The sequence below is a fragment of the Anolis sagrei genome, chromosome 6, assembly GCF_037176765.1.
Source record: "Anolis sagrei isolate rAnoSag1 chromosome 6, rAnoSag1.mat, whole genome shotgun sequence".
NCBI classification, from domain to species: domain Eukaryota; kingdom Metazoa; phylum Chordata; class Lepidosauria; order Squamata; family Dactyloidae; genus Anolis; species Anolis sagrei.
Genome location: NC_090026.1, coordinates 48,407,136 through 48,433,886, shown reverse-complemented (window position 1 = coordinate 48,433,886; position 26,751 = coordinate 48,407,136). Strand labels below are relative to the sequence as shown.

Below are 26,751 nucleotides of genomic sequence, written 5' to 3'. Positions count from 1 at the left end.
CTATACCCAAATGTATATTTATAAACTAGGAAAATGCTCCTACAGGATACATATGGATGTAATTCTGTCTTACATAGATAACGCACAAATCATCTTGTACATATACTTTTCCCTAAAACTGGGAGTCAAGGTGACTTACAAATTAAACTGAGTACAGTATAGTTAAAACATTTCAAATATCTATATTAAAATAGAATTACATTTTGAATTACATTTTGAAACAAAAAAATTAAAATACTAAAAAAAACAGTGAAAAGCAGTACAATTAAATCAAACGCAGTACCCTCCCTAAAGTCATTATTATTAAGACTAAATTATTAAATTATTATTATTTACCTTCAAGGGCTTGTTAAAGAGACAGCTGCCACCACCTTCAGCCAGGAACCTGTTGTATTCGTCAATGCTGCACCGCGAGAATTTACGTGGCAGGTAGTAACTGTGGGCCAGGAAAGAGATCATGAAGGAAGAATTAAATGAACTGATAAAATGTCCAAGAGCAATTGCTTTTTCAGGGAGGAGGAAGAATTTCAAAGGACCAGGGATTGGATGCATATCTCATTCATAAATGGCAAGATGTCCGCGAACTTTGAACAATTGTATTTATTTTCAATTTGTAGGTTAAAAATGCACAACCTGAATGTGTTCTGACCCAAAATGGGTTATATAAGTGTATAATTTATTTGTTTTCCTTTAAGGCAAGGCTGTTCATCTTTGGACCCTTTTACACTGCCATATAATTCAGATTATCAAAGCAGGTAATCCATATTTTCTTCTTTGAACTGGATTATATGAGTCTACACAGCTATATAATCCAGTTGAAAGCAGATCATATGGATTTTATGTGGCAGTGTAGATCCAGCCTTTGTTTTGTACATTTCAAGATGTATTCTGTAGAAATATGTTTTAATGTGTGTGTGTGTTTAGCGATGTTGTGACCCGCTTCAAGCCATGAGGAGAGGCGAGTAAGAAATAATAATAATAATAATAATAATAATAATAATAATAATTTGTCCAAGACAAACATAGCATACTAGCGGTCCCCTGCCACACGTTGCTGTGGCCCAGTCTGGTGATTTGGAAAATAAAGTAATTAGAAAGTGCTAGTTTCTAATATGTGTAATGTCCTTCTGCTCGTGGGTAAACAGTATTTCTTGATGTTTCTTTAACAGTGTTGACATAGAGATTGTCTGGTTTGCCTACTCTGGAACATGCAACATGTAATTATCCATCTTTAGGAGTCCCTTTCAATTCTATAATACTTTATCTGTGTGTGTGCGAATCATATATATCTATCTATATCTATGGCTTGATGGCTCTCTGTCAGGCTTTGATTACGTTTTCTTGCCCTGGTGAAGGGAGCTGGACTGGATGGTCTTAAGTATTTTCTGTTGGTCATGGGGGTTCTGTGTGGGAAGTTTGTCTCAGTTCTGTCATTCGTGGGGTTCATTCAGAATGGTCTTTGATTGTAGGTGAACTATAAATCCCGGTAACTGCAACTCTCAAATGCCAAGGTCTATTTCCCCCAAACTCCATCTGTGTTCATATTTGGGCATATGGAATATTCATGCCAAGTTTGGTCCAGATCCATCATTGTTTGAGTCCACAGTGCTCTCTGGATGTAGGTGAACTACAACTCCCAAACTCAAGGTCCATGCCCACTAAACCCTTCCAGTATTTTCTGTTGGTCATGGGAGGCCTGTGCGCCAAGTTTGGTTCAATTCCATCATTGATGGAGTTCAGAATGTTCTTTGATTATAGGTGAACTATAAATCCCAGCAACTACAAATCCCAAATGACAAAATCATAATTTTTTGAGTGATGGTCACTCCTTGTGTAGGGAGATGTTTTGTTGCCAAATTTGGTGTGATTTCGTTCATTGGTTCTTTTGTTTTTAAGGAACTCATTATGCACGGAGCATTTTTATATCTATAGATAATGAGATGCTTTGAGTGCTGCAGTTACCTATCTGATAGGGGATAGGTGGCTAGATGTAATGAAAGATATCTAGGCTCCAATGTTTTGAAGAATAGTAAAGGAAAAGCAATTTGGGAAGATCCATATTTTTTCTCTTTTCTACGCACCTGGCCAAATCCCCTATTTTAGCTCATGATTAAAGGTATTTACACTTGATTCTAGATCTAACAATTCCAGAAAGGGAAAAAGAAACACACATTAAAATGCTGCAATAAACAAAACAACTGCAGATAAAACACTGGTATTTTAATGCACATGGAAGTTGAACATTAGGTTTTTAAAGAATAGTAGCACTTCAAGAAGCAATCTGTTCTTTACATCAGGATGAAGAACTAATGTAGCCTTTCCCAATCTCACTCCCTTCAAATGTGTTGGGCTGCAACTCCCAGAATCCCCCATTCTGGGGCTTACAGTCCAATATATCTGGCAGGAGTTATGCGCTGTTTCATCAGCTTTGCTCTTTTGTCATGCCCACCTCCTCCCAACACTCACCCAGTGTCCTCCATAATGCAGCCCAGCCAGGAGTCAGGACAGCGACAATCCCCTGCAGAGAAATGGAGCAACAAGGAGGAAAAGTGGAAATGTTTTGTTATGGGATGTGGGAGGGGGGGCATATTCCATATGTCCCTTGTTCTGTGGTTACACTTCAACATGTGTGAGTTATTCAAACTGTCGTCTGTTGCGTCCTCCATACAGATATAGTATTTCTAGTCTGTAAGCTTTAGAGGCAAGAAAACTTGGCATCTCCCCGAATGTCTGCTTGTGTTTCTTTTATTATTTAGTTGAATGTATTTTGTTCTGTCACGCGCTGGGCCTATAACAGATGTCTTTTCTATAGGATGTATACTTTAAGCCCAGCGGGAAGCCAAGGGGCCTCAAAGAGAGATTCTCAGGGATTTTTCTGAAGTGATGGTCTTTAGAGTCTTTAATGATACAACAAAGTCTTTATTGTGGAACAAACAACAAATCTTCAATGGTTCAAACAATACTTCAAGGCTTTCTTAGTCTAGTCCTCAATGGACTTTGATTAACTGTACTTTGTAAGAAAAAAACCCTTTTTAACCTCTCCCAAGCTGCTTATTATCTATGCCTCATCGGTGTGGGTCCTACTACCGATTCCAAATGCTTCTGGGTATCGAGTAGACTTACCAGCCGAGGCTTGAAGATACTTCAGCTGGAGTTCAGTGGATCTGTAATGCTGTCCTCCCTCTGAGAATTCTTTGAAACTTCAGGGATGTTTTCCCTCTGATTGCTGTGAGGCTGAGAGGCTGTGAGCTCTCAGCCAGAGCCTTGGGAACTTTTCCCTGGAATTTCTGTTTCTGTTTTCCCGGATGTTCTTGAGAACAGAAGCTTTTCTACGGGACGAGCTGGTCTACGTCCTATAGTTTAGCTTCCTTATGTGAGACTGCCCAAAAAATGGCTCCTTTCCCTCCCAGAGCCCTGAACAAGGGGCGGAACCAAAGCTTAATTATGATGGACAGGAGCCCTGCCCTATGACTGCAAACAGATAACAGAAAGCAAATAAAGTTGGAGCTCCTGGTACAGCCGTACCAGCACATATTTATTATTTATTTACTGCATTTGTATACTGCCTTCCTCAGCCAATTGGCGACTCAAAGCGGTTTCCAACAAAACAATATACATAATATCATAATACAGATTAAAATATTAAAACAGTATAAAACACAGCAAAAGCAATAAAAACAACATCATTAGCTTTTCTTTATTATCAAGCATTATCTAGTTCCATCGTCAAGTCATTAGATTTCCCATATCGGTTACTCTGCATTTGTAAACGCTTGATCAAATAACCATGTTTTAACTAGCCTCCGCAACGTTGAGAGGGAGGGAGCCGATCTGATATCCCTAGAGAGGGTGTTCCAAAGCTGAGCGGCCACCGCTGAGAAGGCCCTATCTCTCGTCCCCATCAGACGTACTTGTGATGAAGGCGGGACCGAGAGCAGGGCCTCCCCGGACGATCTCAAAGTCCTCAATGTACAAAGTGATATGCATTTTGCATAATGCAAGCTAATTTGTTTGCATAATGCAAAATGCTATATGATATGAAGTTCTAAAAGAAAGGGTGGTCCTTGTGTGGTTCTATTGTACTCCTTACAACCCCGAATTCACTTCCATAATGGAAATACTGAAAAATTGAAAACCAAATTTCTAACGTTGCAATAACTGAAGGCCATAGTTGCGTATTTTGAGATACTACTGAGGCATCCAAAGAAAGGAGGCTAATAAGTGACGGAATATTAACATAACACAAGTAAAGCTCTTGCTGGGAAACATTTTCAATGTCTCAATCTTTACAATGCTAAATACTTTGCAGCTAAAAAAAAATAATCTGGGAGGGAAATGCCCTTATTTTGCCACTCTGTCATGACACTCCTAACCTGAGTTAGTCTCTTTGGACCTGCACCGCTCAATCAGAACACTGTCTGAGCCAGAAACTCCTGACAAATTGTTCCCTTTTCTCAATGGCGACATATTCATTGCTAGTGTCTGCTCATCCAACACCCAGGAGGAGCTGACTCAGGATCACATCCCACGCAGTTAGAGCTCTGTTTCGGTGAGCTTCAGAAACTGAGTCCCACAGAGGCCATCACAAGATGTAAGGGCACTTCTGATGAGACTCCGTGGGACTCCATTTCCACAGTGCATGGAAACAGAGCCCAGAATGCATTTTCAGGAGTTGAAAGACAAGGAAAGATGGGGAAAGGACGTGGATCCCAGAAGACGGACCTGGACGGTAGGAAGTGAAGTAAGATGGTTCCCTACACTTTTCCCCTCACTCATGGGATGAGGTCCTCAGGGCTAAAACATACGGTTGTCCTGCACAAACTGCTCCTTGAAGACTCCACTCTTCAAAAAGGGGACAGCCTGTGACTTAACTTGAAGAAAAAGTTACTGAGGGCCACAAAGACCACATGGTTGATTTAGGCTACTTATCATCCTGCCTAAACTACTAACCTTCAGTGTCTAATGTGCTACTCATGGGTTCCTCTCTTGTTATCATGAAAAGAGGAAGGCTACTTGACTAGTCCCGGTTCCCAGTTGCTTACCTGCAGAGGCTCGGTGCTTGTTCCACATCATACCAATGTTTTGACCCAGGGTCTGTGCTAATGTTACTGCCATCGCTCCCACGTTGCCATACTTTGGGAAGGAGGAGGAGGAAATCATGTTATTGGGGAGGGGGAGGGAGTGAAGACGCATAATCTAGCATGCTACGTTTTTGTGGGCAGGACTCATTTTGAAGTTTTGACATCATCTGATAACCTCCCCCTTGCTTTGCACAGACCCAAAACCCTGTAGAGACCAGCGCCTTGAAAATGGACTTCCTAAGTGAGGCTATTATTTATATAGTCTCATTAAGATATATGGCATTTGCAGACTAATGTAAACAAACAAAATCAGTCTCTGCTTCAAGGACCTTTCAGTGTAAAATCTGGTGCAAAAGCGGTGGAAGAGGAGAAGAATCACAATAAATTAATGTGAATGAATGCAATGACGAGGAAAATACCAAGCATTATGATATGACCCCTCATATCTGCGGGGGATATGTTCCTGAACTTACTATGGAAACAGGAAATGGTGGCTAATAGAGAACCTTATGGAAACAAATTACTTCCACAAGGTTAGCATAGAATATCACTGTAGGGCCTAGACATTTCCTAGAGAGGAATTTCCTAAGTCTTCCAATGAGATCCTACATTATCTTTTGGGAGAAGCATACCAGTGAATCACATGGACAACCAAAAAATTCTTAGACAGGACCTATTTTGTGGGTAGGTGAAACCATTGATACCAGTCCCATGGGTACAGGGGTCATACTGTACTGTATTGTCACAGAAATGGGAGGTTTTGAATAAAGAGAGTGGTGGCATCACTTATGTACTTGAGAATAGCTTTCCGCGAACCTTGGCTAGAACGTGAGTAAGGGAAATGAAACATGCAACCTTTGGGCAGCCAGGGCAGGGACAGGAGGAAGAGCATGCAGTGATGATCTTCAGCTCCCCACCGTTAAAGGCCCGGGAAGCCCAGGCCCAGCTATCATGCGCCACTCACCTCATTGACCCCGCCTCCTCGGGCAACAGAGCAGATCCCTCCAATGTAAGCCGTACCACTGCGACTGCTTCGGAAAGTATGGCCTCTGAAAGGAGTAAAGAGAAGAACAGTTGACTGAATAGGAGAAGGAAAAGAGAGATGACTTTGACCTACACAGTTGCCATTTATTTTTAAATATTTATTTATTTATTTATTTGCGATATTTATATGCCGCCCTTCTCACCCCGAAGGGGACTCAGAGTGGCTTACAATATATATATACATACAATATATTAAATTATTAGCATAGTACAATATCAGTATTATATATTACTATATTGTACTACACCATTATATTGTAATATTATTAGTAATATTACATGTAATATACAATATATAATCATAATATTGTATTATTAGTAGTATTATATTGTATTACATTATAATATTATAAATATTATATGTAAGGTAAAGGTAAAGGTAGTCCCCTGACATTAAGTCCAGTTATGTCTGACTCTAGGGTGTGGTGCTCATCTCCATTTCTAAGCCGAAGAGCCAGCGTTGTCCGTAGACACCTCCAAGGTCATGTGGCTGTCATGACTGCATGGAGTGCCGTTACTTCCCGCCGGAGTGGTACCTATTGATCTACTCACATTTGCATGTTTTCGAACTGCTAGGTTGGCAGAAGCTAGGGCTGACAGCGGAAGCTCACGCCGCTCCCCGGAATCGAACCTGCGACCTTTCGATCAACAAGCTCAGCAGCTCAGTGCTTTAACCCACTGCGCCACCGGGGGCTCCATATTATATGTATATACAATATATTATATTATATTATATTATATTACTAGTCGTCCCCTGCCACACGTTGCTGTGGCCCACTCTGTGTATATCTGTTTTATGTGTGTATAAATATGTGTATATGTGGTTTCGCACATGCATTGTAATTTTTTTTTAATTTTTGCCTTTTAAAGTCTCTTCTACTGTGTTTTTCAGTGTTTTTATGAGTGATGGTCACTCGTTGGCCTGATACGTGTACTGTGTCCAAATTTGGTGTCAATTCATCTAGTGGTTTTTGAGTTACGTTAATCACACAAACAAACATTACATTTTTATTTATATAGATTAGTAAAGCACAAGAGTCAAGATGGAACTGTCTTTTGCCCCCCTCTCTCTTCACTCTGACCAGAGCAGCAGTTGGTGACTGGGGGGCGCTCCCAACTGATGAAGTAGGCAGGAGACAAGATGTATATATATAGCGGCTCCTTGCACATTTTAATATTTTAAAATATCTGAAACTGGTAGAGAACTTCTGGCCACTTTTGGCTTATTTTTATTATTGTCAAAATAGTGGTATCATTGGGTTTGGGGACAGGGTGTGAAATGCAGCAGGGGACACCATTGGGCAGGTAATACCAAAATGATTACACTATGTAACATGATTTTTGTTCCTGGGTTATAAATGCCATTTCCTAATTGGTTCTATTACAGTGGTTCTCAACCTGGGGTCGCCAGATGCTTTTGGCCTTCAACTCCCAGAAATCTTAACAGCTGGTAAACTGGCTGGGATTTCTGGGAGTTGTTGGCCAAAAACATCTGGGGACCCCAGGTTGAGAATAAAAACATGGAAAAAGTTTATTAAACTGCAAAAACCTTGTTTTTGTGGGATATCCTGCAACACATTATGCTATAGTTTTTCATTAAATATCTCACAGAGTCTCAACCAAATCAACATAGTTTGTGGCAGCCACAAAAACGAAGATTTTAGAGTAGAACAACTAATTTCAAAGTAAGTGCTACACAATGAAACAGGAAATCAAACATTCAAAACAGGAACAGAAACTTTCTCAAATTTTGTTACATAGTGTTATGTATTTAAGAAATTGCACAGTGTTTCAATGTTATAAAAAAATACTCCTGTGATTTGATATAACCCCAAAAAGTATTTTTCCCAAGCTCAGCTCACATGCACTATACACACCTATAAGGGTAAAACTACTCTTCTGTTGTGTCAGTTCCACTGGCTGCCAATTTGCTACCGAGCACAATTCAAAGTGCTGGCTTTTGTCGATAAACCCCTAAACCAGGGGTCCTCAAACTTTTTAAACAGAGGGCCAGATCACAGTCCCTCAAACTGTTGGAGGGCCGGATTATAATTTTTTAAAAAATGAATGAATTTCTATGCACACTACACGTATTTTATTTGTAGTGCAAAAAACACTGAAAAACAATATAATAACTAAAATGAAGAATTATTTTAACGAATATAAACGTATTAGTATTTCAATGGGAAGTGTGGGCCTGCTTTTGGCTGATGAGATAGGATTGTTGTTGTTGTTTGCTTTCAAATTGTTTCAGACTTAGGTTGACCCTGAGCAAGGGCCAGGTAAATTATCTTGGAGGGCCGTATCTGGCCCCCAGGCCTTAGTTTGAGGGCCCCTGACCTAAACAACTCTGGCCCAGCTTACCTATCTGAACGTATCTCCTCCTATGAACCATCTAGGAGCTTAAGATCATCTGGGGAGGCCCTGCTCTCGATCCCACCTGCCTCGCAAGTGTGATTGGCAGAGACGAAGGACAGGGCCTTCTCAGTGGTGGCCCCCCAGGTATGGAACTCCCTCCCCAGGGATATTAGATCAGCCACCTCCCTCCTGACTTTCGAAAAAAGTAAAGACCTGGTTCTTTGAGCAAGCTTTTGAGAATGCAGTAAAACAGATAACACGGAACTATGAATGATGAACATGGAATGGACAGACGATGTTACTGGATAACATTTTTAACAAGATGACACCAATGATGATATGCTTTAACGCTTTTATTTATGTTTTATATTGTAATGTTGACTGTTTTTAATGGCACTTTTATGAATGCCTGATATCGAATTGTGCCAATATGTAACCTGCCTTGAGTCACCGTATGGCTGAGTAAGGCGGGCTATAAATATTGTAAGCCAACAAACAAATAAATAAATCTCTACACTAATTTACTTTTTGATCTTTCGAATGCACATTAACTCCAATCAGAGTTGTCATTGTCCAATGACAATGTTGCATTGGCTCACATGTTTTCATCTGCAAGCACTAAAACTGTTCTGTTGTTTTTAATGCTGCTTTTTAAAAATAGTCACTGATTTTTCTCAATTTTTCAGTATTTCAACTACAATATCATGATATGTTCTTGAACAGTAGGAGGTCAATGTGATGACTCCATGAGTCACCGCATTGGATGACACCAACCCTAGTGATATCACTGTTGCCTAGCTTTGTTTTCAGCACTTTTGGCAGCCTGAATGGTCCTGGGAGAGTCCCAAGTATAGAAAATGGGATACATATCTGCTTCACCACAACACAACATGCAGAAATCAACACACCAAGCTTTAAATGATGCAGAGATCAGCACTAACCACCTGTTAATGTCTTCCTATCATCCTATCAGATGGAGCATTGCAGCGCACCCAAATACCTGGGAGTCACTCTGGACCGTGCTCTGACCTACAAGAAGCACTGAATATCAAGCAAAAAGTGGGTGCTAGAAACAATATCATACAAAAGCTGACTGGCACAACCCTGGGACCACAACCAGACACAGCCAAGACATCTGCCCTTGCACTTTGCTACTCTGCTGCTGAGTACGCATGCCCAGTGGGTAACACATCTCACCACGCTAAAACAGTGGATGTGGCTCTTAATGAGACATGCTACATTATCACGGGGTGTTTGCACCCTACACCACTGGAGAAATTACACTGTTTAGCCGGTATTGCACCACCTGACATTCGCCAGAAAGTAGCAGACAATAGTGAAAGGACCAAGGCAGTAACATCTCCAGCTCATCCCTTGTTCGGGTATCAGCCAGCACGACAACGACTTAAACCAAGAAATAGTTTTCTAAGATCTACAGGGACACTCGCTGGAACACCTCAGCAAGCGAGAGTCCAAAAGTGGCAGGCTCAAACCCAGAACCTCAATCAATGGCTGATACTAAATGAGAGACTCCCTCCTGGGCACACAGAAAACTGGGCAACGTGGAAGGCACTGAACAGACTGCGCTCTGGCACCACGAGATGTAGAGCCAACCTTAGGAAATTGGGCCACAAAGTGGAATCCACGACATGCGAATGTGGAGAAGAGCAAACTACAGACGACCTGCTACAATGCAACCTGAGCCCTGCCACATGGACAATGGAGGACCTTCTTGCAGCAACACCAGAGGCACTCCAAGTGGCCAGATACTGGTCAAAGGACATTTAACCAACTACCAAGTTTGCAAAATCTGTTTTTTTTTCTTTTTTTCCTTTTTCTTTTTAATCTGTGTGTTTGTTTTGTTCTGTTAGAATTGTAACACAATGGTATGGTTGCTGATGACACGATAAATAAATAAACCGATTTTCTCAATTTTTCAGTATTTGAACTACAATATCATGATATGTTCTTGAACAGGAGGTCAATGTGATGACTCCATGAGTCACCACATTGGTTGACATCAACCCTAGTGATATCACTGTTTCCTAGCTTTGTTTTCAGCACTTTTGGCAGCCTGAATGGTCCTGGGAGAGTCCCAAGTATAGAAAATGGGATACATATCTGTATCACCGCAACAAAACATGCAGAAATCAACACACCAAGCTTTAAATGATGCAGAGATCAGCACTAGCCACCTGCTGATGTCCCCCTATCATCTTATCACAGTTTAGATGAAAACTTAGAAACTGTGTTTCTAGGATAAAAGTGTCCAAGGTCGCATTCGAAACTTACGAGAAGAGGTGTACGGCATCACTGTGCTCCGGAAGACCATCCTGACGATACTTCATGAACTCGCTCAGAGTCTCCAGGGAATCTTCGTCTACCTGGATCTTGTCCCCGGAGGCCCATGTCTCCATGGCGACAAGGACAATACGTGTGTTCAGCTGTTCCTTATAGATCTGGCATCAGAAGAAAAAAAAAGAAAGCAGGGTGATGGTTTATTGTAATTTTAGCAAGTGTGCCTATTTAAATCTATAAGCGTTCACTTGGGTTGTAATTATTGTGCTTTAGCAATGTATTGTGTAGTTAGTGCTCCTCAATCGCAGATTTCATACTTGTGGATTTGATTTTTTTTATGGGTTTGCCACCTCCACTTCAAAGCCCACAAATTCACACAACAGCTTTGGACTTCAGGCAGTGAGAGCATCAGCAATCGGCATGGCCGCTGCCAACCACCGTCAGAGGCAGATGCTCTGTGGGTTTTTGGAGGAACTTGGCCAGAGCGACAGTTGGAAAGACCTCTTCCCTCCCTCCTCTGCTAGCTGCCATATTACTGATTTGGTCCCCACCTGCTTCATTCCCCTTCAACCGTGGGTGTCAGATGCAACAGGGAAAAGTCTGGGAAGTTGACTAGGGCGATGAGCACAGGCGGAATGGGGTCTCTACCCAACTTCCTCTGCTAGCTACCACAACCATCTTGGTCCTTGGGGCTTTGCCTGCCTCTCCTGCCTCTTTTGTTGTTGTTGTTCATTCATTCAGTCGTTTCCGACTCTTCGTGACCTCATGGACCAGCCCACGCCAGACCTCCCTGTTGGCCGTCACCACCCCCAGCTCCTTCAAGGTCAATCCAGTCACTTCAAGGATGCCATCCATCGATCTTGCCCTTGGTCGGTCCCTTTTCCTTTTTCCTTCCATTTCCCCCAGCATCATTGTCTTTTCTTAGCTTTTCTTTCTTCTCATGATGTGGCCAAAGTATTTCATCTTTGCCTCTAATATCCTTCCCTCCAATGAGCAGTCGGGCTTTATTTTCTGAAGTATGAACTGGTTGGATCTTCTTGCGGTCCAAGGCACTCTCAGAAATTTCCAGCCCTCCACTCCTACACCACATGAATGAGGAAGGCAGTCTTGACCATTAGTTTACTGCAGTGTCACGTAACTTATTTCGGTTTTATTTTTAGCTATAAATATATATGTATAAAGAATGTGTAGTCAGTTAATATGTGTCAAAATAAATAAATAATTTTTGAAGGATAGGAAATCAGATAAATTGTGGTTCAGTTAAAAATATACAATTGATCCTCCATATTCACTTGTTCTGTATCCATAAATGCCTTGAACCATCCATGCCTTGTATTTTTTAATCCCAAAAATAAACTTTGCTCTTGCAATTTCATATAAGGGACACCATTGTTGTTCTGGTAAGGCTGTACCAGGAGCTCCCATTTTATTTGCTTGGTATTAAATGTTTTCTTGCTGTCTAAGGGTCATGGGATTCTGCAAATAGGTGGCTTCTTTTGGTTGCAGTCATAGGGCAAGTCACCTGTCCATCATCGTTAAGTTTTGGTTCCGCCCCTTTGCTCAGGGCAATTGGGAAGGGAAGGGAGCCATTTTTAGTTAGTCTCAGCAAGGAAAGCTAATGTACAGGACATGTGCAAGCTTCCCCTGTACAAAAGCTTCAACCCTTAAGACTTTCCGGGGGGGGGGGGGGGAACAGTCTTAAGAGCATCCAAGACTTTCCAGGGGGGAAACAGTTTTAAGAGCAAACCAGAGAACTCCAGGGAAGCCTCCCTAAAGCTTTGAGGACTTTCCGAGGGGAAACAGTCTTAAGAGTCTCCAAAGATTTCCAGGAAAACAGCCCTAAAAACCAAAGAACTCCAGCTGGAGAGTCTACTGCCTTACTGGTAGGTCCACTCGGCGTTCGAGATGCAGTTCGACCTGATAGCGGAGCCCACATCAGTAAGGGTTAGATTACAGTCAGCCTGGGAGAAGTTAAAAAGGGGATTTTCCTTTAAAGAAGAAGTTATTGAAGACAGTTGCCTGTCCTTTGTGGACAAGATTAGGAATTCACCAGTTACCTAAAAGCCTGGAATCATTTGTTTAACTTTACTGAAGACAAGAGAAGTTTCTGTTTGATTGTTCATTAATAAAATACTTTGTTGTACTTCACAAGCCATCTAAAGACTATTTGTGGTGGAAAACCTCTGAGAACTTCTCCTTGGGCCCCCTGGCTTCCCACTGGGCAAAGGTTGCACGTCCAGTTTCAAAGGAAATTCTTTACAGGCCCAGCGCACAACAGACAATTGTATTTAATATGATGTGAACATTCACTGATTTGATATCTACTGGGCATCCTGGGACCAAATCCAAGATGCTACGAAGGACCCACTCTAATTGCAAGCAGTTGGGAAAGTGAAAAAAAACAGTGTTAGGAAAGAATACACAGAAAACTGTCACAAACACCAAATAGTCTGACTAGTCCAATACTAATTGGAAAGGTCCGATGGGCACTTGAAGTTCCCTTCCAGGTAACAGGTAATGCTCTGCCTCTGCAAATCTCAACTTCTGGAGGGAGGGCACAGTGTCCCATTTTAGAAAGAGCACCAATGAAACCTATACTCACCACATCCGCAAGGTTCACCACAGACTTTGCAAAGTTGCTGGTAAGGATAACGGAGCGGCGCAGCTGTTCAAACTGAAAAAAACAAGGCACAATATGGAGCTTGTACATCTACTGTATTTTTCCAAAGTTCACCAGAAAACAAAGTATTTTCTAGGTTCTTGTGGGTTTTTTCGGGCTATATGGCCATGTTCTAGAGGCATTTTCTCCTGACGTTTCGCCTGAATCTATGGCAAGCATCCTCACTACCTCTGAGGATGCTTGCCATAGATGCAGGCGAAACATCAGGAGAAAATGCCTCTAGAACATGGCCATATAGCCCGAAAAAACCCACAAGAATCTAGTGATTCCAGCCATAAAAGCCTTTGACAATACAAAGTATTTTCTATTGGTCATGGGGGTTCTGTGTGGGAATTCTATCATAGGTGGGGTTCAGAGTGCTCTTTGATTTTAGGTGAACTATAAATCCCAGTAACTACAACTCCCAAATGTCAAGGTCTATTTCCCCCAAACTTCATCTGTGTTCATATTTGGACATATGGAGTATTTGTGCCAAGTTTGGTCAAGATCCTTCACTGTTTGAGTCTCTGGATGTAGGTGAATAGCAACTCCAAAACTAAAGGTCAGTGCCCACCAAACCCTTCCAGTATTTCCTGTTGGTTATGGGATCCCTTTGTGCCAAGTTTGGTTCAATCCCATCATTGGTGCAGTTCAGAATGCTCTTTTTAAATCATTTTATGTACATGCGGCCCGCTCTCTGTCATTATGTTTTGTTTTCTATGTTCTGTGTATATCGTTTTATATGTTTTGATGTTTTATACCTTAATGTTATGTTGGTTATTTTACTGCAATTTGTATTTTTATATTGTAGTTTGTTGTTTGGGCTTGGTCCCATGTAAGCCGCTCCGAGTCCCCCTTGGGGAGATGGTGGCGGGGTATAAATAAAGATTATTATTATTATTATTATTATTATTATTATTAATTTGATTGTAGGTTAACTATAAATCCCAGCAACTACAACTCCCAAATGACAAAATCATTTTTTTAAGTGATGGTCACTCCTTGAGTTAGTACAACCTGGGGGTCGAGACCCCTGTGGGGGTCGCAATGGGGTGTTGGAGGGGTCGCCAAAGACCATCAGGATACACAGTATTTTCTGCTGGTCATGGGAGTTCTGTGTGGGAAGTCTGGCCCAATTCTATTGTTGGTGGGGTCCAGAATGCTCTCTGATTGTCGGTGAACTATAAATCCCAGCAATCACAACTCCCAAATGTCAAGGTCTATTTTTCCCAAACTCCCAACAGTGTTCACATTTGGGCATATTGAGTATTTGTGCCAAGTTTAGTCTAGATCTATCATTGTTTGAGCCCACAATGCTTTCTGGAGATAGATGAACCACAACTCCCACACTCAAGGCCAATGCACACCTAACACTTTCATTATTTTTTGCTGGTCATGGGCGTTCTGTGTGCCAAGTTTGGGTCAATTCTATCTCTGGTGGAGTCCAGAATGTTCTTAGATTGTAGGTGAACTATACATCCCAGTAACTACAACTCCCAAGGTCCAGAGAATGAAAATACCTCCTGCCTATCAGATATTTACATAACGATTCAGAACAGTAGCAAAATTCCAGTTATGAAGTGGCAACGAAAATAATTTTAGGGTTGGGTATCATCACAACATGAGGAACTATATAAAGGGGTCGCGGCGTTAGGAAGGTTGAGAACCGTTGGGTTAGTAGGTGTCTTGTGGCCAAATTTGGCGTCAATTCGTCCAATGGATTTTGAGTTATGATGTCAATCAAAACAAAGAGAGCGTTTATATAGATAGATAGATAGATAGATAGATAGATAGATAGATAGATGGCTGAAAATAATTTTATATTTTGTAAACAAATGATGAACAAAAAGTAAATGTCCATCCTGATGCAAAAAGGAAGACCAAAGGTACTCAAATCTGTTTGAAGTGGAAAGCAGTTCACGAAGCCAGCATTTGACTTGCTGGCAGCGTGTTTCTAATGCAAATGGCAAAGCCAAGTTCATGATGTCAGTGAAAAAACAGCTGTGACTTCTCTTTTGCGTGCTACATCTGGCTAGCCTCTTAACTTGAATAGCATTCCGATTTGATTGAGCTATGTGGATACTGTAAGTCTCATTTTAATTAGTTTGTAAAGGAGCCAATGCCGTGAATTAAATTCTGGTTTGACCTAATTCTGGGTATACAACCTTCACAGCTGTTCGAGTAGCATTCAGTGTGAGCTGCATAGTTCAACACCACACAGATACAAATTTCAGTGCATACGTACTTGAATACACATGCAGCACTACAATATTTGGAACTGCGGAGGAAAGTGGGCAGGGGTCTGCTAGCTATGGGCTCACATAGGATGCTGGTTGTATATAGGTTTCATTTTGATCAGAATTACATGATTCTCTGCATTGATTCAGAAAGTACCGGGATTGTGGCGCAGCTGGCTGAGTGTCAGCTGCATTAAGATCACTCTGACCAAAAGATAATGAGTTCGAAGCCAGTCCGGGTTGGAGTGGGTTTCCAACCAATTGTGTAGCCTGTTGTCGACCTTTGCAACCCGAAAGACAGTTGTATCTGTCAAGTAGGAAAATTAGGTACCACTTTAAAGTGTGGGGAGGCTAAATTAACTGATTTATGAGGCCATAAAGAAGACTCCAGCAAAGTATTCCAGCGGGGAAGCATGCGAGGAATGCGGAAGTGCTTCATCAGCATCAGCGTCGCAGATGGACGATGAAAGCGACAGCTCCCATGGCGGCCAGAAAAAGTTAAATAGCCTCTGTGTATGTCTGTATATGTTTGTATGTCAAAAATTGGCATTGAATGTTTGCCATATATGTGTACACTGTAATCCGCCCTGAGTCCCCTGCGGGGTGAGAAGGGCGGAATATAAAAGCTGTAAATAAATAATAAATAAGTAATAAACAATTCACTCTGAATTGTCAGTGGCTAGCAGAGAATAAATTGGCCCGTTAAAAAAAGAGTTGGGAAATCAGATGTGGTATGAGAGTGGGGCAAACATTGACTATATCTGCATCTATGGAGATTCAGGCCTTTTCTACACTGCCATATAAAATCTAGATTATCTGCTTCGAACTGGATTATATGGCAATGTAGATTCATATAACCCATTTCAAAGCAGATAATCTGGATTATATCACAGTGTAGACAGATTTTCCAAGGAAAACTGTAAGGGATTTGCAACCAAACACCCATTTTTGCCCAACATCTAAACATTTTACTGGAGAACAAGCCCTATGAGGAGCGGCTTAAAGACTTGGGCATGTTTAGCCTGAAAAAGAGAAGGCTGAGAGGAGACATGATAGCCATGTATAAATATGTGAGAGGAAGTCATAGGGAGGAGGGAGAGAACTTGTTTTCTACTGCCCTGGAGATTAGGACATGGAACAATGGCTTCAAACTACAAGAAAGGAGATTCCATCTGAACATCAGGAAGAACCTCCTGACTGTGAGAGCTGTTCAGCAGTGGAACTCTCTACCTCAGAGTGTGGTGGAGGCTCCTTCTTTGGAGGCTTTTAAACAGAGGCTGGATGGCAATCTGTCGGGGGTGCTTTGAATGCAATTTTCCTGCTTCTAGGCAGGGGGTTGGACTGGATGGCCCATGAGGTCTCTTCCAACTCTATGATTCTATGATTACTTACCAACTGATGGTCATTGACTATAATGAGTTCAATGAATTTGGTCTCGCTGTGGACGGTCCGATGGCCGCGGTGAACCTGGGGAAGGGAGAAAGAGGACAAGACTACAACTTGGCACTTTTAAAACTTTCTCTTTTTTGCCCCTTCAACAGCCATCTACACCCACAGGTTGTATATTCCTGAATTCCTTGTCCATAATCCCTTAAGACAGAGGTCCTCAAACTTTTTAAACCGAGGGCCAGGTCACAGTCCCTCAAACTGTTGGAGGGCTGGATTATAATTTGAAAAAGACATGAATGAATTCCTATGCACGCTGCACATATCTAATTTGTAGTGCAAAATACACTTAAAAATATAATAATTAAAATTAAGAACAATTTTAACAAATATAAACTTATTAGTATTTCAACGGGAAGTGTGGGCCTGCTTTTGGCTGATGAGATAGGATTGTTGTTGTTGTTGTTGTTGTGTGCTGTCAAGTCATTTCAGACTTAGGTTCACCCTGAGCAAGGGCCGGCTAAATGACCTTGGAGGGCCATATCTGGCCCCTGGGCCATAGTTTGAGGACCCCTGGTCTAATCTATAATAAGAAGCATTCTCCTCTGCTCATATCCAGACTACGAAACTCTCCAAAATTCAACCTGGAAAAATCAAAATACAAAAATGTACCCTTTCCCACTGAGATACAATCTTGAGGCTCTCGATCCTTCTAACCATGAACCTAATTAGATCCTACTGTGTGAATTAATATTCGTACCTGCCTTCGACGCCGCAGTTTGGGGAGCCCAGTAGGAATGTGGTTGTTTAGTGCAGCAAATAAACACCCTAGAGAAAAAAAGATAGTATAAATATCAGACATCAAGTGGAATGTTTTGTTGAAGGCTTTTAATGGCCGGAATCACTGGGTTGCTGTGAGTTTTCCGGGCTGTACGGCTATATTCCAGAAGCATTCTCTCTTGACGTTTCACCCACATCTATGGGAGGCATCCTCAGAGGTTGTGAGATCTGTTGGAAACTAGGCAAGTGAGGTTTATATATCTGTGGAAGGTCCAGAGTGGGAGAAAGAACTCTTGCAACATTCACACTGAGGCAAGTGTAAATGTTGCAATTGGTCACCTTGATTATCATTTAATGGCCTTGCAGCTTCAAAGCTTGGCTGGTTGCTGCCTGGGGGATCCTTTGTTGGGAGGTGTTAGCTGGCTCTGATTGTTTCATGTCAGGAATTCCCCTGATTTTTGAGTGTCGCTCTTTATATACTGTCCTGAGTTTAGAGTTTTCTTTAATAATAGTAGCCAGATTTGTTCATTTTCGTGGTTTCCTCCATTCCATTCAAATTGTCCACACGCTTGTGGATTTCAGTGGTTTCTCTGTACTCCGACATGGTAGTTGTTATAGTGGTCCAGCATTTATGTGGTCTCATATAATATGCTGTGTTAGGGTTGCTATGGCTGACATTAGGCTGAATTAGTCTGCAGTGCCTTTCATGTTCCTTGATTCATGTTTGGGTGCGGTGTTTGGTGGTTCCTATGTAGGCTTGACAACAGCCGCATGCTCGACCACTCTAACGACCAGCATGTCAGACAACACAGAGAAGCCATGGAAATCCACAAGCATGTGGACAATTTCATCAGAAAGGAGGAAACCATGAAAATGAACAAAATCTGACTACCGGTATTTTTAAAAAATCTAAAATCAGGACAGTAAATCCTTGGGAAGTCTGACTTGGACACGGTGGTCCACACTCTGGTTACATCTCAAATAGACTACTGCAACACATTTTATATGGGGCTGCCTCTGAAGACTGCCCGGAAGCTCCAGCTAGTCCAACGCTCGGCAGCCAGGTTGCTCACGGGATCAGGATACAGGGTGTGTACAACTCCCCTGCTACACCAGCTCCACTGGCTGCCTATTAGCTTCCGAAAACAAGTCAAAGTGCTGGTTTTAACCTATAAAGTCCTAAACAGTTCTGGCCCAGTTTACCTGTTTGAATGTGTCTCCCTCTACAAACCATCAAGGACTTTAAGACCATCTGGGGAGGTCCTGCTCCCAGTCCCACCGCCATCACAGTCGTATTTGGTGGGGATGAGGGACAGGGCCTTCTCCGTGGTGGCCCCACAGCTGTGGAACTCCCTCCCTCCTGACCTTCTGGAAGAAACTTAAATCCTGGTTATGGGAGCAAGTGTTTCCAGATTAGACTGATTTTACTGGCAAAGATTTTATTGACCGCAATTTGGACTTATTTGGATGATGTCTTTAACCTGGTGAACTTTATATTCATTTTTAGACATTTTATTGTATTTCAAATCCTAGGCCTACACTAATCTGCATATGACCAATCGGCTTCACATATGCAAATGAATCCTATCTCTGCTGTTGCTACCCTGTCTGTGCCTATTCTTCCCTATCTGCCATATGTAAACATAGAACTATACACCAAAACTTTAACATAGAGTAGCAATTTCGCTACACCATCCAGAACCACTTTTTGCAGTAAAGGAAGACACCATCAAAGATGGCCAACCAGTTGTAAGGGAGTCCCAAAGGCCATCCAGTCCAATCCCTTTTGGCCCCTTAAAGATGTGTGTCTGTCTGTCTGACCATCCATCCATCTACCTATCTATGTTCTATCCATCTACCTTCTGTTCCATCGATCAATGTCCCTTCCATATGTCTCTTCTGTTTATTGCTTCATGCCTGGAATTCAATCTGTTTTCTGAGGGCCACAGCAATGCGTGGCAGGGGACGGCTAGTAAACACATAAATGTCAGGAATTCCCCTGCTTTTTTAGTGTTGTTCTTATGGTAAATATGGTAAATATGGTAAATATGGTAAATAAATAAATAATAAACAGTAGAGCTCTATAATGCAGTTCCAGGCTGAATATGGCAGTGTAGATCCAGCCTATGATCCAAATTAGAAACTTCACTGTCCAGGTGCCAAATGGGATTACTGAGCAATCTAAAAAAGATGACTAAATATTTTCCTTTTCTTTCATTCATTCATTCATTTTCTTTTCTTTTTCATTTGTGTCTAATCACTGTCAAACAACAACCAACAGAACTACAAAGTGAAGAAACAGATGGCTAGGAAAGACTCAGCAAGTTGAGAATTAGAGCAAAAGATAGAAGAAAGGCAAAGGTAGAAGAAAGACAAATTACCTACATAAGTACAATTTGACTATAACTGTCCCAAGGAATAGAACGAACGAAAAGTCTGACCCCGAAGCAGTTTTTAAACTCCAGATTGCAGTCCCAGGCTGCACCTGTGCTCTCCAACACATTCCAGATTGGCTGACCTACTGCTTGAAGGGAAAGAGCATCTTGGCCATTGAACGGCCATCTGGATCATTGCAGCTGCTCTCTGGCTAACTGTCTTTTTCTTAGAAATTGGAAATCAAGGAGGGTGGAGGAGTGAGACCTTTTGCCCTTGGCGGATGTGGACTCAGGGGCTAGGACACCGTCATCAAGCATGTTTGACAACCGTGATTACTTTATGAGATTTAACTTTAGTTTAATTAAAGCAAAGCTCCTTTTCTTATTAGAGCTCCATGCATAAACATTTCACATGCAGTGTGTCTTACTTTCAGTTGCTTTAATTTAGAGATTAAAAATTCAAAATGTCCTAATCTGACCTTTAAAAGGGGAGGGGGGCATATCTACCATGTTTGCAAATAATAATAATAATAATAATAATAATAATAATAATAATAATAATAATTGAAAAATTTTCAAAAACAATTTTTGTCCTCCTGAAAACTTTTGGGAGTTAGAAAAGAGAACTGGGGGTAATCCACACCGACATATAAGTGTCAGAAGTTGGCCCATTTTCTCCACAGCATCAATAACCAAGGACCTTATCAGATGGCAGTATTGAGAGGCATCTTTAAGTTAAGTATAGAGAAGAATCGGGAACTGATCGTACCTTCCTGCCCTCCCTCATTCATTTTCATTCGTTCTCCTCTCAGCAGACTTTTAGTGCTTCCCAGTAGGTGCCCACTATCTTCCTTATCACACATAGGCAATAAGTCTCCACTCCCAACTGTTTTCTTTCTGCAAATCTGACTGAATCCCTTTCCATGGGATGCAATAGTCTCTAAACCCATTGGACCCTTGAGACAGGGACGCTGCTTTAAACCATTGTTTTCCAAGGGATCCAATTATTCTGTATTAAAACGCAATGGATCCTTGAGGCAGAGATTCTGTTTTGCAACATTGCTTTCAATGGGATCCAATTGTTCTGCCTCTAAACCCATTGGACCCTTGAGACAGGGATGCTGATTTAAACCATTGCTTTCCATGAGATCCAATTATTCTGTATTAAAATCCATTGGATCCTTGAGGCAGAGATTATGTTTTGAAACATTGCTTTCACTGGGATGCAATAGTTCGGCCTCTAAACCCATTGGACCCTTGAGACAGGGACGTTATTTCCATGAGATCCAATTATTCTGTATTAAAACCCATTGGATCCTTGAGACAGAGATTCTGTTTTGAAACATTGCTTTCAATGGGATGCAATAGTTCCACCTCTGAACTCATTGGACCCTTGAGACAGGGATGCTGTTTTAAACAATTGCTTCCCATGAGATCCAGTTGTGCTGAATTAAAACCCACTGGGTCCTTGAGACAGAGACTCTATTTTAAAACATAGCTTTCAATGGGATCCAATTGTTCTGCCTCTAAACCCATTGGACCCTTCAGACAGGGATGCTGTTTTAAACCATTGCTTTCCATGAGATCCAATTATTCTATATTAAAATCCATTGGAGCTTTGAGGCAGAGATTCTGTTTTTAAACATTGCTTTCAATGGGATCCAATTGTTCTGTATCTAAATCCATTGGACCTTTGAAACAGGGATGCTGTTTTAAACCATTGCCAATGGATCCTTGAGGCAGAGATTCTACTTTGAAACATTGCTTTCAATGGGATGCAATAGCTCTGCATCTAAACCCATTGGACCATTGAGAAAGGGATGCTGTTCTAAACCATTGCTTTCCATGGGATCCAGTTGTGCTGCATTAAAACCCATTGGACCCTTGAGGCAGAGACTCTGTTTTGAAACATTGCTTTCATTGGGATCCATTTGTTCTGCAACTAAATCCATTGGACCCTTGAAACAGGGATGCTGTTTAAAATCATTTCTTTCCATAGGAAAGAGTAATCATGCATTTCTATAAACAGGGATGATAGCTCCCTGCTAAGTACAATATTATAATTGGAAAAAACCAGCAAAGGAACACTTTGCTGGTTTGTTCTCTGTTCTACAATTCATATATTATGCTATATCTGTCATTAATAATTTTTTTTAAAAAAAATTGCAAAGGAAGGAAGCTAATATGCACTTCTGTAAAGAGAAATGACATCTCGCTTCTAAGGACTGCCCATCGGAATGCTCCTTTTCACCATGGCAAGCTTCGAAACAGAGAGGACACTGTCATGAGCCCATCATATTGTTTTTAGCCAAAATAACAGATCTTTGGTGCTATTTTGACCAAATTCACAATTTCTACCCCTGATTACAGATTTTGACGACTGCTCTGTAGTTTGGTGATGGAGGGCAGACGTCATCTGACGGCAGCCGTGACTCCCAATAAATATAGGGTGGCTGTTTATAAAATTGTGGGGAGAGTGTAAGTGTGATAAGGTTGTGTTAGGGATTCCTCATCTTCAGAAGAGGAAGGGGAGCAGGGAAATGCTCAGGAATTGGAGGGAGAAGAAAAATCAGACGATGAGAGTTTGCAAGTGCCCACATTTCTAGAGAGACGTAAGGAGACAGAGCTCAGGTGGCGTTCAGCTAGAATAGCTGCTAGAAATGCTGAGCTAATTGGGAGACACCCTAGCACTTCCTGCATGGGGAATTCAGGGCTATAAATCAGAAGCAGGAGCAATCAGTTTTCGCTGGTAACAACAACTCTGATGTTTTCACTCCAATTGAATCTGTTGTGTGTCTGCTGCTAAGGACTTACTGATCATTGCCCGTTGTCTGATGGAAGACTGCTATTTCTTTTGGGACTTTGTAAGAGACTTTAATTTGTGTCTGCCTTAAGACTTCTTTTGCATTTTTCAACTGCATTTGCTTATCCTTTGTCTTTGCTGAAGTAAAGCATTTTTCTTTTACTTTCAACATTGTATTATGGCTGTTTTTGAAGGGCAACTCAGGACAGGTGGCAAGTCTTTTTTAAAGAAAATCAGTCATATTTACCTGGTTCTGTGCAGTTCTGGGCAGTGCGAAGCACAGGTGTCTGGTAGATTTGGTGAGGGAGTGGCCCCTAATGAAGGCAAGGAGAAAGAATTAGAAGGTGATCAGGTATGTATCTTTTTAAAAAGGAGAGAAAGTACATATAGTAATTCTTTTTATTCCCTTAATAAATATTAAACAAATAAGTTTCTCGTGTTATGACACATTAAACATGGTTTTCTTATATCTAGTTTGATTGCAACAAAGGAGTAGTAACCAGAAGTACATATTCTATGTATTGTCGAAGGCTTTCATGGCCGGAATCACTGGGTTGTTGTAGGTTTTTTCGGGCTATATGGCTATGTTCTAGAGGCATTCTCACCTGACGTTTCGCCTGCATCTATGGCAAGCATCCTCAGAGGTAGTGAGGTCTGTTGCAACTAGGAAAGTGGATTTATATATCTGTGGAATGACCAGGGTGGGACAAAGAACTCTTGTCTGCTGGAGCTAGGTGTGAATGTTTCAACTGACTACCTTAATTAGCATTGGATGGCCTGGCAGTGCCTGGGGCAATCTTTTGTTGAGAGGTGATTAGATATCCCAGATTGTTTCCTCTCTGTTGCTTTGCCATTGTAATTTTAGAGATTTTTAATACTGGTAGCCAGATTTGTTCATTTTCATGGTTTCCTCCTTTCTGTTCAAATTGTCCACATGCTTGTGGATTTCAATGGCTTCTCTGTGTAGTCTGACATAGTGGTTGTTAGAGTGGTCCAGCATTTCTGTTTTCTCAAATAATATGCTGTGTCCAGGTTGGTTCATGAGGTACTCTGCTATGGCTGACTTCTCTGGATGAAGTAGTCTGCAGTGCCTTTCAACCAGAGAAGTCAGCCGTAGTAGAGCACCTGATGGACCAAAACAACAGAGAGGAAACAATCTGGGACATCTAATCACCTCTCAACAAAAGATTGCCCCAGGCACTGCCAGGTCATCCAATGCTAATCAAGGTAGTCAGTTGAAACATTCACACCTAGCTCCAGCAGACAAGAGTCCTTTGTCCCACCCTGGTCATTCCACAGATATATAAACCCTTTTTTCCTTGTTCCAACAGACCTCACTACCTCTGAGGATGCTTGCCACAGATGCAGGCGAAACGTCAGGAGAGAATGCCTCTAGAACATGACCATATAGCCCGGAAATACCTACAACAACCCAGTACATATTCTATATTCCAACATCTCAAAAGGGCATAGTTCATATCACTCTGACACTCCTTTTTACTGAAGTTTCAGATACTCAATAAGGGCAGAATGGACCCAATACTGGGAAAAGGTGCTGAAGTTATAGGAAGATTTTTCCATGCTGTTGAAATTCCAAACAAATGAGAATTCCTAGTTGTATAATAAGATCTTATGGGTATGGATCATCTTCAGACCTTCAAAGAGATGTTCAATGCTTGGAAGGGTGGCAGAATCTGCACTATGACTAATCCTACATTATGACTAACTCAGATGGCTTTAAGAGTTTGAAAATTATACCCAATCCCCATTAACCCTTTTCTTTCTCTCTCTGTCTCTTGTCTTTAGACTACCGCAAGTAGTCTCTCCTCTTTTCTTCATTGCACAGCATACGCACACATTATAGAATCATAGAATCATAGAGTTAGAAGAGACCTCAAGAGCCATCCAGTCCAACCCCCTGACAAGAAGCAGGAAATTACATTCAAAGCACCCCCGACAGATGGCCATTCAGCCTGTTTAAAAGCTTCCAAAGAAGGAGCCTCCACCACACTCTGAGGCAGAGAGTTCCACTGCTGAACGGCTCTCACAGTCAGGAAGTTTTTCCTCATGTTCAGATGGAATCTCCTTTCTTGTGGTTTGAAGCCATTGTTCCGCATCCTAGTCTCCAGGGCAGCAAAAAAACAAGCTTGCTCCCTCCTCCCTATGACTTCCCCTCACATATTTATACATGGCTATCATGTCTCCTCTCAGCCTTCTCTTCTTCAGGCTAAACATGCCCAGCTTTTTAAGCCGCTCCTCATAGGGCTTGTTCTCCAGACCCTTGATCATTTTAGTCGCCCTCCTCTGGACACATTGCAGCTTGTCAATATCTCTCTTCAATTGTGGTGCTCAGAATTGGACACAATATTCCAGGTGGGGTCTGACTAAGGCAGAATGGAGGAGTAGCATGACTTCCCTGGATCTAGACACTAGACTCTTATTGATGCAGGCCAAAATCCCATTGGCTTTTTTTTTTTTTTTTTTTTTGCCACTGCATGACATTGTTGGCTCATGTTTAACTTGTTGTCCACGAGGACCCCAAGATCTTTAGGACTACTTAGGCCCCATTTACACTGCAATATAAAATCCAGATTATTATATGGCAGTGTAGACTCACATAATCCAGCTCAAAACAGATAATGTAGATTTTCTGCTTTGATCATCTGGATTATTTGACAGTGTAGATGGGGCCTGTGAGATTCCTAGAGAGGTGTCTTCTCAGCTTCATGTTGTATTGTTTCTTAATATGCAATTTCCCACTTTTGCAGAAGTTCTATATCCCTAACTGTTCTGGCACGGCTGTGCCAGGGGTTTGAATTCCCTTTTTCTTTCTTTGCTTGTTTGCATGAATTCCTGAAGGCTATGCACTTTTCAATTTGGTAGCTTCTTCCAGATTGCAGTTATATGGCCAGCAACCTGTCAATCATTGTTGCAGCCTTTAGATCCGCCCCTTTTCCCTGGTTTTGGAGGAAAAGGGGACCTTTAGCTCAGTTATCACGGAGAAGCCTTTCCAACAGGACGTGTGAGATTCTCCCACCTGTAGAAAGCTTCGTTTCTCACAAACTTCGGGGGAAAGCAGTTCCACAGCTTTACTAAGAAATACAGCCAGCTTTGCTGGAAGGTAAAGGACACCAGCTGGAAAATCTACAGTCTTGGCCGGTAAGGTCTACTCGGGTTACCCATAAAGTAAATTGGAACCGGGAGTAGGGCCCCATGCCAGCCTAAGAACAGATTGCCCAGGGAAGAATCAAGGATTTCCTTTATAGAAGAAAGAAACCGTTCTTGAAGCAAGTTGCCTGTCCCTTGTGGGCAGATTAAACAAGCTACCAGTTTTCCAGAGTTTTAAATTGTTTGATTGATTTGTGGAAGATTTAAGCATTAATAAAGAACCTTGTTAAACTTTCTAAGCTTCTAAAGACTTTGTATAGGGAAACCCCAGGTTTCAGCGGTGACCAGGGGAGCATTCGCACAGTTAAAACTTGTGCGCCAGCTGCGCCCGTACCTTGGGAAGTCTGACTTAGCCACAGTAGTCCACGCTCTGTTTACATCCCGTATAGACTACTGCAATGCTCTCTACGTGGGGTTGCCTTTGAAAACTGCTCGGAAGCTTCAAATGGTCCAGCGTTCGGCAGCCAGGTTGCTAATAGGAGCGGCACTCAGGGAGCAAACTACTCCTCTGTTGTGCCAGCTCCATTGGCTGCCAGTTTGCTACCAGGCACAATTCAAAGTG

General features: G+C 41.7%; 1 protein-coding gene across 4 annotated transcripts in view; it reads right to left on the bottom strand.

Annotated features, from left to right (window-relative positions):
- ADAM11 (ADAM metallopeptidase domain 11) overlaps positions 1 to 26,751 on the bottom strand; it is a 141,468-nt gene that overhangs the window by 47,536 nt on the left and 67,181 nt on the right. For all 4 annotated transcript variants that reach the window (XM_060781225.2, XM_060781226.2, XM_060781224.2 and 1 more), the window contains exons 7-15: positions 23,269 to 23,335; positions 17,824 to 17,891; positions 17,070 to 17,144; positions 13,384 to 13,455; positions 10,776 to 10,942; positions 6,046 to 6,130; positions 5,043 to 5,133; positions 2,467 to 2,518; positions 337 to 436 (exon numbers count right to left, since the gene is read on the bottom strand). In XM_060781225.2, the coding sequence (XP_060637208.2) occupies positions 337 to 436; positions 2,467 to 2,518; positions 5,043 to 5,133; positions 6,046 to 6,130; positions 10,776 to 10,942; positions 13,384 to 13,455; positions 17,070 to 17,144; positions 17,824 to 17,891; positions 23,269 to 23,335 (777 nt within the window). The remainder of the gene's footprint in view (positions 1 to 336; positions 437 to 2,466; positions 2,519 to 5,042; positions 5,134 to 6,045; positions 6,131 to 10,775; positions 10,943 to 13,383; positions 13,456 to 17,069; positions 17,145 to 17,823; positions 17,892 to 23,268; positions 23,336 to 26,751) is intronic.